Here is an 18864-nt window from a genome sequence, read left to right on the forward strand (position 1 = left end):
CCGCCCCTGACTCGCCCCGCGCACGCGCCCTCCCCGCCCCACCTCCACCGCCGTCCCGGCCTGCCCCGCGACTAGCGGCGGCCGCCGCCGCCGCCCCGACCGGGCATAGCCTCCGCGCGCTGGCTCCCCCTGCCGGCCGGAGGGGGAACAGGCGGCGCAGCAGGGAGATGCACCGAGAGGAAGAATCATAGGATCAACTAGGTTGGAATAGGTCTTTAAGATCATGAAGTCCGACCTTCACGCCAGGACTGCCAAGACCACCGCTAACCCACGTCACTGAAGGTCTCATCTACATGAGTTCTGAACGCTTCCAGGGACAGCGATTCCACCACTTCCCTGGCAAGCCTGTTCCAATACCTGATGGCTACTCTCAGGGTTTACATTGACTGGACACAGCAACATCAGTTTTACTTCCACCAGTTCCGTTCTTCAGGGAGCCCTGGCAAGGATCTAAGCAATGCCCCAGATCTGCAGGTTCCATCCCACCTTCCCAAAAGGCCACGTTTGCTCCCTGCTTGGTCATAAAAAGAACAACCAGATAGCCAAAGTAAACACATCTGAGAAGCTTTTATCCAAAGGCAAACAGGATAGTTAGGTCCAACTGGGTAAATGGAGTGGCTAAGAGGAAAGCTTTCAGGGCACAGGGTGAGCAGGCAGTACCTGAGGTGTAGGCACTATTCCATGCACCTCGGCATCTTTCCTCTGCTCATGGTTTTGCTGGTCCATCATTCCCAGCACTTACCCCAGCTGGAGGTGAGGTGCAAACGACAAAATGGTACCACCTGCCCTGTGGTGCCTGGCCTCCCACCAAAGCAGGGGCATGGAGTAGGCAGGGCTCTGTTGTACCACGGTGTAAAGGATTAAACTCAGCTCCATTGACAGGAGAGGTACCCTGACAGGGAGCTGGGCTGCCAGGCAGCAACATCAGCCAAGTGTTTCTTTCCCTCCTCACCACATTTTCTCAGCGTAGAGATTTTTTTCTGCCTCTCCCCTCCAAGAAACAGCATAGGAGCTGAAACAGTGCTTCATTGTCTTGCAAGGGAGACTGAACAGTGCTGCTGTGGGACAGGAGAAGACAGGATGTAGACTCACAGACATGTGGTACGGAAGTCAGACATTCAGCACTGAGTATTACAGCGAGGGGGAGGCTCTCAGTTACAACCCCATCTCCTCTTGCTAATGTTTCTCAAGAACAAAGAAAGATGGGGCAGGAATAACAATGATAATGCAGATCTCGGATATCACAGTATTTAATATGCTTCGAGAGCAGCACATTTTCTGCCGTTGTCACAGAATCATAGAATACCAGGTTGGAATGGACCTCAAGGATCACCTGGCCCAACCTTTCTCAGCAAAGCATGAATCAAAGTCAAAGCCCTTGGCAGACAGGGCAAGGCTCACTGTTCTCTTCATATTCTGGTCTCAGGATCACCACCTCCATCTTGTTTCTCTCCCTAAAGCCCTCAATTCCTACTTTTCTCCACCTTCATACAGCTGTACTCCTTATCAGCCCTCCCACCTCGGGCACCCAGCAGACTGCAGATAAGACCAGAAGTTTATCTTCCCGCCCCACCTTCCCCATCAGCATAGTTCAGTACTGGTAAATCAGATTTCCAGGAAACAAGAAAGCAGAACACTTAGGATTTTTTAATCACACTTTAATATCCTGTTATTTAAATCTGCGCATCTTCCAGCGCACTTGCAACAAGAACAGCAGAGACAAGCCCCGGCCACTCCAGCACTGCCCTCCTGCTCTCACCAGGCCTGCCGGAGCGCCCGCCCGAGCCCCGCCTGCCCTCACCGAGGCGCCCTTACCTCACGGCATCACTCGAGGGGCCTAACCCCGCAGCTCCCGGCCGTTACGACCCTGCCGCGCCCCGATTCCCTGCGGGGGCTCGGCCTCACACTCCCCAACCCCGAGCAGAAATCCATGAGGAGTCCCCCAGGAAGGCAGCAGTAATACCCCCCAACTCCCCCCGGCGGCATCACTCGACTGCCGTTTACAACCGCCTCACACTGAGGTGAGGGAACGGGCGGGGCTTCGCAGCGAAGGGGTGTGTCCTGCCCCGCCCCAGAATCGCTCGGCCCTGATTCCGACTCTTCCGTCAGGCGGGTCACAGGAGGGAAAGGCGGAGATAGGCGGGTGAGCAACGCCGGGAGGAGCGCGACTGCTAACGGAAAGGAACAGGACGGGACGGGGCAGAAAGCTGCCCCTGCAGTGGTAAGCCCCGTCAGCTTGGAACAGTGGCGCGGAAGCGGTGGGTCCGCAGCTGAGCCCCGCCCCTGCCGCGGGGAAGACACACTAAACCCCGCCCCCCCGGCTGCTGCCTGCCGGTGCAACTCCCCACCCACCCACATCGGCGCATGCGTATTAAGCTGTTGAGGAGCTCGGTGGGCCGCGTACTGCGTGCTTTCTCGCGAGACTTCGGTGGGGTGCGGCCGGTGTGAGGCGGGGAAGGTGTTGTGCTGTTCTGTGCGCGGTAGCGGACGAAGAGGAGGGGTGAGTGGCGTTTGTGTTCCATGGTTCTAGTCGCTTGTGGTGCGGGACAGCGGGGCTGGGAGAGGGTGAGGTTTTCCCTGGGTATCTCGTAAGAAGCTGGATGGGTGGGTGTGTGCTCGCGCGGGTGCGTTCTTTGTAACGGCTCTGCAGTGCAGGTCCTCTTCACTCCGTGGCGCTCCTCGTCACGGACGTGGGTCGGGCCCCCAGCGCCCCTCTTCAGCGGACCGGGCAGGACCGCAACCCCGCCAGCGTTGCTGAGCCTCCTCGGGAGCCAGCCTCGGGCGCACTCCCTTGCAGAGTAGAAAATGCTTATCGGCACCCAGGCTTCCGCGGCTGGGGGAGCCGGGAGCCCTCTGGGGGCCTCAAGCTGTGGTGGGCATTGGCTGGTGTTCTTATGTTTTCTTTCCTGTTTGCTGGGAGCACGAGCCTCCTTTTGCCTCAGCTGAGCAGGTTTCCCTCTCTCCCCTGAATACCTAGCAGCTTCTGATGTGTGCTGGCAAGTTTTTTCTTTCCTATGTAAAGGCAAGAAAGGAGATAGTAAACGGTTATGGAGAGACTTAGTAGTTTCAGCTTCAGTGAGAGGGAGTCCAAGATGAGGCGCTGCAGGTCAGAGCAAGAGTGGTAGTGACACGTGCGGAGTGTGTCAACAGGCTCAGCACTGCTGAGGTTGCTTTGCAGTTGGAGTGATGCCGTGATGTTGATACTTTGGCCATCGCTATTTAAAACGTTTGCTTGCCTCGGCATGCAAGGTGTTTTACAAAGCCAATGGCACCGGTAGTTTGGCTGTTTTGAAATACAGACAAGAGTAATCTGGAACCCCAATTCACATCAAATCCATGTCCTGCAGGTTGAGAATCTGATTAGGGTGCCTGCGTACTGTCCCCATTTTGAAACCATCACTCGTGGCATTAATATTTTTTTTTGTAGCGTAAGATTATTGGGGAGAATAATCAGTTACACTGGCCTAGCTCTTCATGAGCCCCAAACTTCGTATCTTGTGCATTTTGAAGTGTTTCGGCAGGGAGACCTTTACAGAGGAATGATTTTAGCTGTGTTTCTTCTCACAGCAGTTAGGTAGTTGCTGGAGGGGGTTAAATCCTTTTGCTGGCTGCCATAGGCTGATGTCTGCAATAGCAATTTTGTTGTACTAATTGAAGCAGTGTATTGGCCTGAAGCAGCATACTGGCCTAAAGCATTTGCTGTTGAGCACCTTGTATTTCTTTTAGCTGAGGAGTGCTAATTCAGATTTAAATATGTTAATCTGTATCTGGTACTAAAAGTAACTACTTTTAAACTTTTGATGGCTGCCTACAGACTGAGCATTGCTTAGACTTACTCTGGGACATTTTATACCTCCTCTCATCAGCTTGGAGCTTTCCAATTATATTTCCTGGTTTCAGAATATTTATTAAAGGTGCATGGATCATGGCTTGGCCTGAGAGTTCTTTGGAACTGATGAATTCTACTTCTTTATATTGGCAAGTAATTTCTGGTTCCTTTGTGCTTTCAATAGCTGCTTTTGGGACTGAGAGAAAAGGGCTTGACTGGTATCTTTGTTGCCAGCTGTGATCAATGAGAAAGTATTTTCCAGAGGGAGTTGTGCTATAGAAAAGAACAATCAATTATCTTCAAATAGTATAGCATTTTGTTTCTCTGCAATGTGAACTGCAAGTAAGAGAGGTCAGGCTTCTAATTAAGTGTTTGTATAAATGTTAATTCCATGTATCACTGTTTCTACAGCTCTAAAGAGATCACTTTTTAGTTAAAGATGGCTGCTGATACCTCTGTTGACATACTTCAAAAAGTTCTGGAGAATGAAATCCTTCAGACCGCCAAGGTTGTGGAAGAACATCTGGATGCTGAAATGCAGAAGATGGATCAGATGGATGAAGATGAATTGGAACGCCTTAAACAAAGGAGGCTTGAGGCACTAAAAAAGGCCCAGCAGCAGAAACAGGTCATTCCTGTAGTAGTATAGACTCTTGATGTATACAGTGTAACAGACTTCTTGGAAATCCTAGGGAAATTTTGCATGTGAATTAAGTGGTTTGGAGTTGTTTGGGTTTTTTTGTTTGGGTGGGTTTTTTTCTTCCTCACCTTTCTGTACTTACTAATTTTAAGTTACCCAGTAAAGCAAATGTCTGTCAATGTGCGCATGCTTTGAGTTTTTTAACGGGAGCTGAGAACAACCTTGTGATCCTTTACAGTAAAGATAGGATAAAGAGCTTCATACAAATATTAGTGTGTGTCTTTATTCACTGACCATTGCTGTCTGGAAGCGGAAGCCTTGTAAGCAATCTAATCATAAGCCTTTAGGCCCCTTAAGCTTCCAAAATCATGAGGTTGTTACAGCATGTAAGTGATGCATGCCATTCTCTTAAGGGTAGGAAAACAATACAGAGCTTTTTGTTGTTACTAGGGTGAAATCATTTATCACAGTCCTAACCCAGCGACAGGTCTTTGTATGACTGCTCATTTCTTCTTGCAAGAAAGAAATTCTGCTTTGCTCCCTGGTACCTCATGCTAAATTGTGGTCTTTGTGCTCCCCAGAAAGTCTCTTTGAACATAGTTCACAGTCTGAAGTGGGAGTAGGGAAGCCATAGGTTTCTTAGCTTACTCCATCTAAGCAAAACCAAACCAAAGAAATAGAAAGGGTTGGGGGGAGGGTGACTGGGTTCAGAGAGATGTTCTAGCTGTGATGGAACCCATAAAAGCTAATGCCATGCTCTGAAATGGGAATGCAATAAAATGACATGGCACAGTTGGTATGCTGGAGTATGGCAAGGTTAGTGGCTTTGATAATCTAAACATGGAAGTAGAGAAAGTGGCAAACTATTTGCTTGTCTTCAAAAGTTCAGTTTATTCTAATGTTTTCATTTTTCAGAAGTCATAACATTTGGATGTGAACATGTGATATTTCTCATGTGAAAACTTGGTTATGTCAGTTGATCTTAAGTAACTGTTCTCATGCATTTTCAAATACAAATTTGAAGTAGGATACTACTCTGTAAAAGGTGTGTGCTGCCACACTGGTCTGGAAGCAGAGGAGAAGTAAACCATATCCACTGTTGAAGAATAAGTAATTTTTTGGTTAGCATAATGATGACTTCCTCATATGGTCAGACCTATGTACGATGTCCAGGAGATTTTTTTCTATGCTAATATAACTGAAAGGATATTTTTGGTTTGCTTGGGTATTTTTCCCCCTACTCTGCTAAGACAGAACTGTGAGATCAAGAACAGTGATTTATCTATACTTCTTCCCCACCCACCCCGCCTTGGAAATTAAAAGTTTTTTGTCAGGTTTTGTCATACTGCACTACTTCTAATAATTCGGCTTAGTCTGTACTTGTTTAATTATTAACTTCCAGTATTGTAGAAGCTCATTTGTTTGTTTCTTTCTCAAGTGCATTATCTTTTTCTAGACTGTATTTGCACACCTAATCAGACAGGTGAAGTTACCTGGTTGTGAAATTTTGAAATTTTTCCATACATTTTCTGATTAGTGGTATGTGTGTGTTTCCTGAATGGTTCTCTGGAAGCCTGGCTCATACTAAGATACCTTCAGTATCTGTTTTGTGACAGATAAACGTTATATGTTGCAGGTGAGTTAGCAGGCTTTCTTCTCCCCCGTTTTTTTTTTCATAGAGGGTTAAAAAGTGGAAGAAATCTATTTTAAGACATGTAATGACTTGAATCAGTTCTGGACAAGAGTTCTGTGAGTGTACAAAAACATTTTAGAGAGACTAGCCCAAGCTGTTGATCAGCAGTTTTCAATTGCAGAGAATTTTCTGTCATTGGTTCTCTTTGAACTAGTCTAGTCTTACTGAGAGGCTGCACTCTAGAAGTTTATGCAGCTCTGCAAGATTTGTATTGCCAAATAGGTAAGACGGCCTTACTGCTGAGCCACCTATCTCTTGCTGAGAAAGAGGCAACCCAGAAATATCGTCTAGCCTGGTGACATTTGTGTATTTTCAAAACAGAGCTGAAAGGGAGAAGAAATTTGTTTCTCCTTCTATAACAGTATGAAATGGGTTTCCACTGCAGGTCCCATCTTTAATTTTTCTTAAAAGCTATACATTTTGCATGTAGGTGCAGGACTAACATAATCCATACTAATTATTTCCTCCTATGTTTTCCAAAAGGAGTGGCTTTCAAAAGGACATGGAGAATACAGAGAAATCCCAAGCGAGAGAGACTTTTTCCAGGAAGTCAAAGAAAGTAAAAATGTGGTGTGCCATTTCTATAGAGATACAACATTCAGGTATAGTAAATAAACTGTGCTCAAGAAGCCTTTTGTTTATAGATGTCTACAGAAACGGGCATGTTCTTTCTTTCAAATTCCACAAATAAATAGGCATTTTTAAAATAATCAGATTTCTTCATTTTCCAGTTCTCATTCCCTTCTCAAGATATTTGATTTTTAATTTTTTTCCCATTCCAATTAATCTTTACGTGATTTGACAACAATTAGTACTCTTAAATAGTTGATTGCAATATAAATGTGTAACTTCTTTGACCATATTTGAGAGAGTGCTGTGTTTCATTGTTTAGTTTGAGGGAGCCATGTCTCTGAATGTAGTGGTTATATGGTAACAGCATTTCAAAAAATTGCTTTGGTTGTTCTGGACAGTTCTGACAAGCAAAAAAAATAAAAAAGATTAGACATTTTCAGAGTTTAACCTTTTACATTGAGAGCATGTGGATACCAACTGCAGCTTAGCTGCTTTCCCTTTTTGTGTGTGCCCTTGTGATTATATCACTCTTCTAGGGTATGAGATGCCTAGACCTGACAATGCATCCTGACTCAGAACTGGAATCTAAAATAAGATCTCCCACTTCCTTGGAAGAATGTTGGAAGTTGGGGGTTGTAGGCTGTTCCTCAGTGGGTCTGTCTTAGTGTCTTCTGTTAAAATGCAGTTGCAAAGTAAGAGTAGTTTGTTAAAAGAAGAGCCAGTTGTCCTGGTTTTGGTGTTGGTTGGTCATGCTACCCTCCACCCAAGGTGTTATGTTCTCTCTAGCTTATAGAATATATATAAACTGAAATGGCCTCAATATGAGAAATTGAAAGAGGTCAAAGCTGCATTATGTCTAAGTGAGGTGTCTGTATCCTACATTTTCTAAGTTAGCATTGAAGCTTCAGAAATACGTGTAGCAGTTGTATCTGGCTAGCTTTTTCTCAAAGAAGTTGAAAGACTATCTCTGAAGATAAAGTAGATTAGAACAGGTTTGGGTGGCTTGTTTTCTAGTTTCTTGAATCAACAAGTCTATAGACTCAGCAGAAAGAACTTAAAAGAAAGTCCTTTGTAAAATGCATCATGCTGACACCTAGTTTGAAGCTAGTGTGTCATGTTTACCAGCCACACTATGAAGTTGTTTTCATCCTTGCTCACTCCAGCTTTTTGATCTGCTTGGCTCTCCTCTGGAGTTAAAAGACTGTCACTTCACAGAGTTGATGCAGCTAAGTCAAATCATTTGAAGAAGACAGTCCAGAAAGTTGAGGTTGCAGATGACAGGTCTACAGATCTCTGACATCTGACAAGTATTTTGAGCAGTTCATGTTACTGTCCCCCAGCTGAGAATAATTGTATGCTCATTCCTATTCCATTGCAATAGAAAAGCAAACTATTTTTGCCCATAGCACTACTGAAACAGGCTGTTCAAATGCTTATTTTTATTTTCCTGTACAGTGAGTTACCACATCTTGGTTGTGGGGGTGGTGACTGAAAAACACCAAAATGCTGCAGCATGTTGAGAGCACTTTTCTGGCAATGTGAAGTTTCTTATAGAGGGATTTTTCCAGCTGACAGGCTGTGAGCTAGAGCAGGAGTCAGAGGGAAACTTCATCAATAAATGCAGGCCTCAAGAAACGAGAGAGGCCTTCAGATGTATGTGGGAGTAATTAGGAAGGAATTAGAGAAATGGATGGTGTAATTGTGCAATAAAGGTGCTCCAGGCTGTTACTCTAGTAGTCATCAAATCCAGCTACCTTTGAAACACAGTTTCTCTTTAAACGAAATTCTTAATTACAAAGGTCATATCTGAGGAGTTAGTGTGATAGAATTACCTCTTCACTGTTTAAACGTTCTCTAAAATGCTTGTTCTTCAGCTTATTGAGTCTAACACTTCTATGCATTTTGGATTTTTTTCACAGGTGCCAAATAATGGACAGACATTTGACTGTATTGGCAAAAAAGCACATTGAGACAAAATTTGTGAAATTAAATGCTGAAAAGTCTCCTTTCTTGTGTGAGAGACTGCGCATCAAAGTACTTCCCACTCTAGCACTGGTAAAAGATGGAAAAACACAAGACTATGTTGTGGGTTTCACTGATCTTGGTAACACTGATGACTTCACTACAGAGACCTTAGAATGGAGATTAGGCTGTGCAGATGTAATTAATTACAGGTAATTAACTGGATTGTGATTGTTTTGTTTTCAGATTCAGTGTAAGGAAAAGGTGCTTGCAGACAGGAGGATCTGTAATCGTTTGTAACTTTGATACATTGTATACAAGTGACATTAGGCTGACAAAGTTGGGGCTGTTCAGCCTGGAGAAGAGAAGGCTGCGTGGATACCTCATAGCAGCTTTCCAATATCTGAAGGGGGCCTACAAGGATGCTGGGGAGAGACTGTTCATTAGGGACTGTAGTGATAAGACAAGGGGTAACAGGTTCAAACTTAAACAGGGGAAGTTTAGATTGGATATAAGGAAGAGGTTTTTTACTGTAAGGGTGGTGAGGCACTTTAATGGGTTGCTCAGGGAAGTTGTGAATGCTCCATCCCTGGCAGTGTTCAAGGCCAGGTCGGACAGAGTCTTGAGTAACATGGTTTAGTGTGAGGTGTCCCTCCGAAGTCCTTGTTACAAAATTTTAGCTGCTTCTGTACTTCTGACTTCTTATTTGTGTTGAAAAGTCTCTCTAATTCCCTGGTTACTGCCTAATCAGTTAGGTGGGAAAAGATTTTCAAGGTCCTCAAGTCCAGCTGTTACCCCAGGACTGCCAAGTGCACCATAAGTTATGTCACTAAGGGCCTTCCTGTAGTCTGGCAGATAGATGTCTTTAGTTTGCAGCAAAAGCCTTTCCACATAGGTTTTTCTTTTTTTCTCTAGAGCCCCACTCACAGCTGCTGTTTATGTGCATGCTCCTGTCTTAAGTACAGTTACCCAGGCCATTTTGTCCAGGATGTGCTATGCCAGGAACAACTCAGTGCTGATTAGGGTGGCTGTAGGGAGTAGGGGTTGTGTTCTCTTACAATGTTTTTTCTGAAGAAACTGGTAATGAGAGCTGCTACTTACTGTCTGCATGAATATGGCTTTAATCAACATGTCTTACTCTTTTTTTCTCTAGTGGTAACTTGATGGACCCACCTTTTCAAAGTCAAAAGAAATTTGGAACAAGCTTTACAAAGTTGGATAAGAAGACTGTAAGAGGAAAGAAATATGATTCAGATTCTGATGATGACTAGAATGGCAACTATATGTATTTATAAATCATCTTTTGTTTATGCTTGGTACATTTCTAAGAATGTTTTTTATACAGCTTACTGCTTTTCATTACATCTGCACATAATGCTCATTTTTCTATACAGTTTTATACAACTGAGTCATAGCAGAAAAAAGCTTAACTATTTTATTTTTCCTCTTTTGGAAGTCATTTGTAATTAAAAAATCTGAGTCCTAATTAAATACCATGGCAAATGATGAACTTTGTCTTAAGTATAAGTTTCTGAAGAGTTTTGAAGTAACTGTTAGAAACAGCTGTACCAAGTCACACCAAAGGTCCCTTCTGGCCCAGCATCCAGTGTCAGTGGCCAAAAGCAGATGCACAATGAAGAATAAAGACCAGAGTGAGGAGATAATCTTTCCCAGAATATACTCGAAGCAGTCTGTGGTGTGGGGAACTCCACATTTGAGAGCATTTGCCGGTTAAAATCATGGAAAAAAAATCTCTTTAATTCATAATATCCTGGCATCCATAGCATACGGCAAGGAGTCCACAGTTTAACTACTGTGTGAAGAGCTACTTTTTATTGCCTTTCTTGAATCTGATGGTTAGAGGGTTTTTTTTTTCTTTATTTGCTGATTTTCTTCATTAAAGGAGATAACAGACACTTTTTTTAAAAAGATTTTTCCCTATCTGATCCTCTCCAGTTGTGTTTTAAAATCTATTATTACCTATCAGTAAAGCACTACAAAGTGATAAGTAAAGAAATTACGCATTTTAACAAATGGTTGCTTATCTTATGGTGCCATATCATGATATTAAATAACTAAACTACGTTGCACTATAAGTTGTAAAAACAGTCGTAACCTCTGTGAATTCTGAAATAGATGGTCAAGAGAAATGCGCTTTTACCATCTATGTGCGCTGCATGTTAAAGCTGATACAGCGGGTAATAGCACATAGCAACAAGCATATTGAAAATAGCCTTGTTCACAGGTTTGTATAATTCTGTGGTTGTGAATGTGTGGATTTTATAGCAGGTGCTTTGTACAAGAGAGTAGAATAGAGAAAAGTGCTTGGGAGAAGCCTTGATCTGTTAAGTTTAGCTATAGAGCCGTACACTGTGTACTGTTCTTCAGTAATGGACAGAGTTTTCAAGGGAGGATTTCCTTGGAACACAATGCAAAATTTCTGGCTAGCTGAAGAGTTGAAGAATGTTCTTTTCATTTTCAAAAAAAATTAAAATAGTTTGCTTTGTGCTGAAGGACCCTTCTGAGGTGGTACTTCGAATCCAGTTGGTCCAAAAAGCAGTGAAGTGAGTCTAGTCAGTCTTGCTACCTTGTAGTGGAGAACACTTGTGATTGGGCCAGCCCAGCAATATATCTCTGTAAGTAAGTTTAAAAAATTATATTTTATTTCTGTTCATGTACACTGAAATAAAATTATTTTAATTCTAATGCTGACTTTTGCATCCTTTCAGATAGGTGGTATAGGTGCTGCAGGCCAGATTTTTTCTTTACATAAGATCCATCAGGAAGTTGCATGTGTTCTTACTGGATTCCTAGCAAACTGCATACAATTCTAACATTACAACATCATATTGAGAAGGAAACCAGCTGAAGATGTACACAGCTGCCTGTTAATCTACTACAAGCATAAAGTAGGCTTTATTTGAGTTGATCTTTTCAATGCACAAACTCTTGAAATGCACTAGAAAGGGCTTAATTTTTTTTTTAATACAGTTGCATGAAATCCCATTTAAGAAACCAGTGTTCCAACAGTATTTTTAAGAGTGCCTTAGCAGGACTCATCTCTGAGTCCTAATTATGTTAAACAGGTTGTGGCAATATAAAATCATGTCTAATGTAGTTGAGTGCTGTGTGGAAACGTGGGCTTGTCAGGATTCTAGCATGGTGTGTTATTAGAGGTTATTCAGTTCCATGTATGAATAGCCCCATTACAAATTTGATGTAAATCCTAGTCAGAGTCTGGTTTTATGTCACTTCAGCTGCTGATGTTTTTCCTAGGTTAATTTTCCTTCCTAGGACCTCTTCCTTCATCTGGATTGTAATACAGCAATATGCACTCCAGTGCTGATATAAGGACTTTGCAGGTTTAGGTAAAAGAGGAACTTGAGACTTTGTGTACTACTAAGTTGAATTTCTCCATTCTTGATCTGCGTATTACTTTGAGATGAACAATCCAAATCTAATAATTTTATTTAGGTTGAAACTTAGAAATTCTTTGAGGACTGGAAAATCCTCGTGATTTAAGTAGTGAGGAACATATTATTCTATGGTAAAGCTCAGTGATTTTGCTGTGCAGATTAAATAATGAAGTGTCCATGATAGTAAGACCTGCGTCAGCAAGCTAGAAGTGTAAACAGTCCTAAGAACACTCAAGCAAATGTCAGCTGTACAGACTTGAAAAGCACAAAACTTGTCAACAGCGATCTAGTAGCAGTATGGCTGGTAGATGAGAAGCTGACAGTAATGTGCAATATCTAGAAAGAATGAAGGTTACATGGGTTTGCTTACAGCAAATAGATTGTATATCTAAGGACATGACTAAATAAGGTTCCTGAGCCTAGAGTAATCACAAAATGATACCTGGTCTGGCATGTGTTAACCATGAAAGGGTATTGTACAATAAAGAGATGAGAAATGTTCATGTATAGCTTTTTAAGTTGCGGGGCTTATGTATGAACTCAGCATGTAACTTCAATAATGATTAGAGCTTAAGTCTGTGCTTGATGCTCACATGAAGTAGTTATTAAAGAAATGCGTGCAGACAATAGCAACCAAACAAGATCTGCATTGTTCAGCTCTTTGTTAATGCTAGATTATTGACTGAGCACACTTTGATCACTGATTGATCCCACAGTATGGTTGTGATGGTCTGCTCACAAAATCTTAAGTGCTGAGTTGAGCTTTGGGATTTGGGAAGTGTGAAGAGGCCTGTTCCCTGAAAGAGATAGGATGAGAAATTAATCCGGAGAGGGCAACAAACAGCTGCTCTCAGACCCCACTGGTGGGCTGGATTGTCTGCTGCTGTCATCAGCAGTCATTGAAGGAGGCTGACCCACAAGATGGATTGATGCCTTCCAGTCCTTGTTTCCAAGTAATCCACACTGTGCTACTTCCCATCTAGAAATTATAAAAGGAGTATTTTTCAATATATATTTATAGAAAATTCAGGCTTTGACCAGTACAGTATCTAAAGCAAGCTTTTTGTCTTCCACATGAAAGTGAAACCAGCATCCTCAGCCCGGCGTGAGGGATGCTGTCATTTTGTGTCTCGTATACATGCACACAAAGCCAAGCACAAGCTGGTGCGTTAATAATACAGCTTTTGAACTCATTGCATATTAAATAGCTGTGTATTTTGCTTTTAAAGGGAAAACTGTCAGTAGTGGATGGATCAGAATAGAACATATACAGAACACCTGTATATGACAGTTCAAGAGTGAGGGCTATGCTCTGTAATTTAAGAAAAGCCTCCCTAGGAATCAGAAGTGAAGAGTACTTGAAGTTACAGTAGAGTATTTTAGGACTGTTCTGAGGGCAATGTTGCCCCTAAGGATAAATAGATAGATATGTTCCTCCACATTACTGCTCTGAGGGTCTACTCTGATCTTCTGTTCTTCAACCATGCTTTAGAGATGTCAGTCTTAAGCGTATCTAATACGAACAAGGTGAGCCAAGACATTCCAGTCTCCCAGATGCTCCCGGTTAGCCATTCCCTTGCAGAGCACTGTTCTGTATTGTATGCTGCAAAAGGGAACATGTTAGTTTAAGCTAACACATTAAATTGGCTAAAGTAGTACATAAGAGACCAGATCATCACCATGAAATACTCCTGTTCAAATTTGGTGGATTAATTTTAAGTGCGTGTATACTGAGTGATATTTGATGCTTGTTGATGGGAAGGGAGTAAAGATAACTAACTTTTAGAGATGCCATGAGGTGCATATTCTAAGGCTATATTTTTTTTGATTAGCCATTACAGCCATGGCTTTAGCTGCCTAAAAACTATCACTGATGCAGGAGCCATGAACCTGTGTCAGCTCAGTGTTGCATCCATGTTGATACACTTTGCCTTTTTGAACCCAACCTGTTCAGGCATTACCTGTCTGGTGGTATTTCAACATGTGACTCCTACAAAAAAGGTTTAAAAATTAACTTATCTGCTTCAGAAACTATGCAATCTCCAGTAACCATTGGCTTTTCCCAAGATGACATCATATGAACATCATGTGATTGTAATACACAAGCCACATTAATTCCTTTCCTGATCTTCTTCCTCCTTGCTAATTGTTTCTTTTGTTAGTGTGCTGCCCTAGAAAGAGGTCTGAATTTGTTTCCTGTTCGGTTTCTAAATCGTTGGCAATCTTCAGTGCTTTGTGTCATGAATTCCAGGCACATAGAAAAGGTTCTTTAATAGTTATCACAGAATGGTTTGGTTTGGAAGGGACTTTAAAGCTCATCCAGTTCCAGCCCTCTGCCATGGGCAGAGACACCTTCCACTAGATATGTTGCTCCAAGCCCCGTCCAACCCGGCCTTGAACACTGCCAGGGATGGGGCAGCCACAGCTTCTCTGGACAACCCATTCCAGTGCCTCGCCACCCTCACAGGGAAGAGCTTCTTCCTAATACCTAATCTGAACCCTCTGTCAGTTCAGAGCCATTCCCCCTTGTCCTGTCACTACATGCCCTTGTAAAAAGTCCCTTTCCAGATTTCTTGTAGGGTCCCTTTAGGTACCAGAAGCTGCTCTAAGATCTCCTCAGAGCCTTTTCTCCAAGCTGAACAAGCCCAACTCTTCCAGCCTGTCTCCATAGAAGAGGTGCTTCCCTATGGGTGTTGCAGAGCTGAATGCAGTACGGCAGGTGGGGTCTTTCTTACAAAAGCACAGCAGAGGGGCAGGCTCATCTCCTTCTACCTGCTGGTCACGCTCCTTTTGATGCAGCCCAGGATACGGTTGGCTTTCTGGGCTGTGAGCACATACTGGTGGCTCATGTTAAGTTTCTCATCAACCAACACCCCCAAGTCCTTGTGACTGCTCGCAACTCATTCTCCACCCAGCCTGTTACTATGCTTGAGATTGCCCCAACACAGGTGCAGGACCCTCTCCTGGCTTAAACTTCAAATGACTTGCTTTAGGTGATAGATCTGTCTTTAAGCTGTGCTGTGAACTGAAGTCTCGTACGGTTCAGTCCAGTGACCTCTTTATTAGAACACATTTCCTAGAGTAAAATTCAAAGTCTCATTTTAGAGAACAGAGGAAAATACTTTTTTCCTCATTCATAAACACTCGTGGTCTGAGTTATTTTATGTGATGGCCAGAGAGGTACTTTGCGCAGAGTGGGATGTTATTTCAATGTCCACCTACGTTCTCCAGAAAGAACACAGTGAAAACTGAGAGCCTCATGTCTTACAAGCTTGAAGACCTTTGGTATCATTACTTACCGGTGTACTAGATGTACAAAAGAAGATCTATGGAAGTGTAATTACTGAACCACCTGTATCCCTTTAAAAGTTGAGAAAGGCAGCTCTAGAGGGTATGTTTGAGATGATGCTACAGAAGCATCTTTAACTGGCCAGTTAGTGGTAGGCATCCAACATGCGTCATCTGTCATGGGCAGCTTCCCTATAAAACAGTTAAAAAGTCTGTGAATGCCTGGTGTTACCTATAATTAGACCACAGACAAAAGGAAGAGCCTGAGAAATGGATCTGCCTGATGATATTATGAAACAGGAGTTGAAACTTACGACAGAGACAGTAATTAGTATGGGTATTGTTCCGGGTAATTTTAGATAGCATTCTCGCCACCCAGTGAAATGTGATGCTGTAACCTGCAACCAGAAGGAGAACAGCATGTGCAATACATAATGCTTTTCAAAATGATGATCCATTCTCCTTGCATCTCCATAAGTAGGATATAAAAAAGAACTTCTCACCCTGGCAGATCCCTTGGCATGAATCAAAAAATAGTGTCCCTCCCATGGCAGGGGGTTGGAACTGGATGAGCTTTAAGGTCCCTTCCAACCCAAGCCATTCTGTGATTCTATGGTTCTGTGAGTAGGAAAAAACTGGTGGTATTGAGCCTTGGTGTGCTTTAGGTCACAGGGGTGCTCCTGTCTCTCTTATGTAAAACAAGTGGGAAACACCATTCCGTCAGGTAGCGATTTTGTCCACTCCACTTTGCACACCCTTTAGCTCAGTGTAACCAACAGCATAGAATTAGAGAATCATAGAATAGTTAGGGTTGGAAAAGACCTTAAGATCATCTAGTTCCAACCCCCCTGTCATGGGCAGGGACACCTCACACTAAAACATGTCACCCGAGGCTCTGTCCAACCTGGCCTTGAACGCTGCCAGGGATGGAGCATTCACAACCTCCCTGGGCAACCCATTCCAGTACCTCACCACCCTAATAGTAAAGAATTTCTTCCTTATATCCAGTCTAAACCTCTGCTGTTTAAGTTTCAACCCGTTACCTCTTGTCCTATCACTGCAGTCCCTAATGAAGAGTCCCTCATCAGCATCCCTGTAGGCCCCATTCAGATACTGGAAGGCTGCTATGAGGTCTCCATGCAGCCTTCTCTTCTCCAGGCTGAACAGCCCCAACTTTCTCAGCCTCTCTTCATACGGGAGGTGCTCCAGTCCCCTGATCATCCTCGTGGCCCTCCTCTGGACTTGTTCCAACAGTTCCATGTCCTTTCTATGTTGAGGACACCAGAACTGCACACAATACTCCAAGTGAGGTCTCACAAGAGCAGAGTAGAGGGGCAGGATCACCTCCTTTGACCTGCTGGTCATGCTCCTTTTGATGCAGCCCAGGATACGGTTGGCTTTCTGGGCTGTGAGTGCACACTGAAGCTGGCTCATGTTCATTTTCTCATTGACTAACACCCCCAAGTCCTTCTCAGCAGGGCTGCACTGAATTTCCTTTTTGCCCAACCTGTAGCTGTGCCTGGGATTGCTCTGAACCAGGTGTAGGACCTTGCACTTGTCATGGTTAAACTTCATGAGGTTGGCATGAGCCCACCTCACAAGTGTGTCAAGGTCCCTCTGGATGGCATCCTTTCCCTCTAGTGTATCAACAGAACCACATAGCTTGGTGTCATCAGCAAACGTGCTGAGGGCACGCTCAATCCCATTGTCCATGTCAGCGACAAAGATATTAAACAAGACTGGTCCCAACACCCATCCCTGAGGGACACTACCAAAAGACCATGGGGAAACCATGTCTGTGGTCACTGATGTGATCACGGACTGGGGCTTATTGCCAGTATAGTCCTGTGAATACCAGGAAACCTTCCTGCTTCTTAAGTATAAGATGATGCATGTACCATTTGATAAGTGACTGTCTCCTCTTTCCTTGACTTTCCATCTCCTCCCTCCCAATCACACGCTGTGATGACCAAGATCCAGCACAAGGGGAGTACGTACTGGCATTCTTTATGTTTAAAGATTACACAACAGGAAAAGGAGTTTAAAATTATAGGGTTGTTGTTTGTTGTGTTTTGTTGGGGTTTTTTAATTATAACATTTGTGTCTTTTTTCTTTAATAGTAATTTAATAACATCATATTTCTGTGGCTTTCACATATTTTGCTTACCACCAAGCAAGAGGGCTAGCAACTCGCTGTCCTTCTGAATGAGTCTTGCAATATAGATGAATCAAAAAACCTGGGCTTCTAAACAAAACACCATGAACAATTAATCAAAACATAAAAAGGGGTATGGTAGTGTTAAGAGAGAAAGTAATATTTCTCAGGGATATCAGTCCAGCACATTTCTGGATATCTCTTTGTGAAGTCCAGCCATTTAGAAAGAGCTGCTTTAGTCATATGCACAAAGATGTACTACTGCTCATCCCCTCTGCAGCCTAGCAAGGGCAGCTCTGTCACGTTATGGGCTGTCAGAAGCAACCCTCATCTGACTAGACATAATTTTCCATATTAAGCTTAGCATAAAAATTAAAACTTGTGCTTTATTAGCACTCTCATTAAGTACTTCACCTGAATTCGGTGCTCTGGATTTACAGCCCCACAAAGACCTTTGAGCAGAAGATCAAGTTTCCTAACATCCTATAGGTCTCCTTACATGGTGGTGCCTTGGACAAGAACACTGTCTTAGAGTCTTGCCTCATTCAACATATATGAGCACAACCTTGTTACCATAGAGGCTGCCTGCTTTCACCATTCACTTTAGAAGGCAGTCAGCACATTTTGTGGGGATAAAGAGATTTTTAGTAAGAAAAAGTCCAATTTCTAATGCTGATAAAAGAATATCCTCTTATTTGGCCTTATACTGGAAATTGTGTGAATACAAGGAATCTGTCCCAGGCACTTAAAAGAACACAGCAGCACAGATACAAATAACTGTACTTAAAACATAACATCTGCCTTTTAATGAGCAAATAAAGAGCAAAGCAATGCAGAAGAGGCATTAAGAAGTCATGAAGCAGTACTGTGAAATGTAGAAAATCTGTAATATTACAGAAGTAATAAATAAGCAAGAAAACATGTAGCAAAGACAAAGAGTATTTAAATTCAAAACTTTATCTTAAGGACCATCAGCAAGTGGACAACATGTTAGGAAATAAATCTTACCTGAAGTCAGAGGCTGCTTCTCAAAACAAGGTGCTGAGAGATCATTATGAACACAGGTTCAGTGACAGAGGAACCCTAGTTTGTTATCACTAGCATGATGCTGGTTTTATGAAAAGTAACTGGGTGTTAATACTAAATCATTTTCATCTGTTTGAGTGAGCACATCTCTTTCTAATACAAATTGTCTGGTTCTGTAGAAGTCAAATGAATATAGCTTCTAGCTTTGTTGCCATCCACTTTGATGGCTCCAGTGCATCCTGAACTTTCCCCATCTCATTTCTTCTGGCTTTCGTCTCCTCC

General features: G+C 43.0%; 1 protein-coding gene across 2 annotated transcripts; it reads left to right on the top strand.

Moving 5' to 3' along the window:
- The first annotated feature begins 2044 nt into the window (after positions 1–2044).
- Positions 2045–11403, top strand: TXNDC9 (thioredoxin domain containing 9). Of its 2 annotated transcripts, none has more exons than XM_031050970.2 (5): positions 2045–2221; positions 4241–4457; positions 6646–6764; positions 8655–8909; positions 9851–11403. In XM_031050970.2, the coding sequence occupies exons 2-5, from the start codon at positions 4269–4271 to the stop codon at positions 9966–9968; spliced, it is 681 nt and encodes a 226-aa protein (XP_030906830.1). In that variant the 5' UTR covers positions 2045–2221; positions 4241–4268; the 3' UTR covers positions 9969–11403. The 2 variants fall into 2 exon arrangements, with proteins under 2 accessions (XP_030906830.1, XP_005151433.1); XM_005151376.4 differs by lacking the exon at positions 2045–2221 and adding an exon at positions 2375–2500.
- Positions 11404–18864: the final 7461 nt, after the last annotated feature.

This window comes from Melopsittacus undulatus, chromosome 2 (genome assembly GCF_012275295.1).
Source record: "Melopsittacus undulatus isolate bMelUnd1 chromosome 2, bMelUnd1.mat.Z, whole genome shotgun sequence".
NCBI classification, from domain to species: Eukaryota; Metazoa; Chordata; class Aves; order Psittaciformes; family Psittaculidae; genus Melopsittacus; species Melopsittacus undulatus.

Bases quoted from the DNA above. Each gene is read 5' to 3' on its own strand.
- TXNDC9 (XM_031050970.2), top strand. From the start codon at position 4,269: ATGGCTGCTGATACCTCTGTTGACATACTTCAAAAAGTTCTGGAGAAT. The intron at 4,458-6,645 runs GTCATTCCTGTA...GTTTTCCAAAAG, and splicing joins AGGCCCAGCAGCAGAAACAG to GAGTGGCTTTCAAAAGGACA. The intron at 6,765-8,654 runs GTATAGTAAATA...TTTTTTTCACAG, and splicing joins TATAGAGATACAACATTCAG to GTGCCAAATAATGGACAGAC.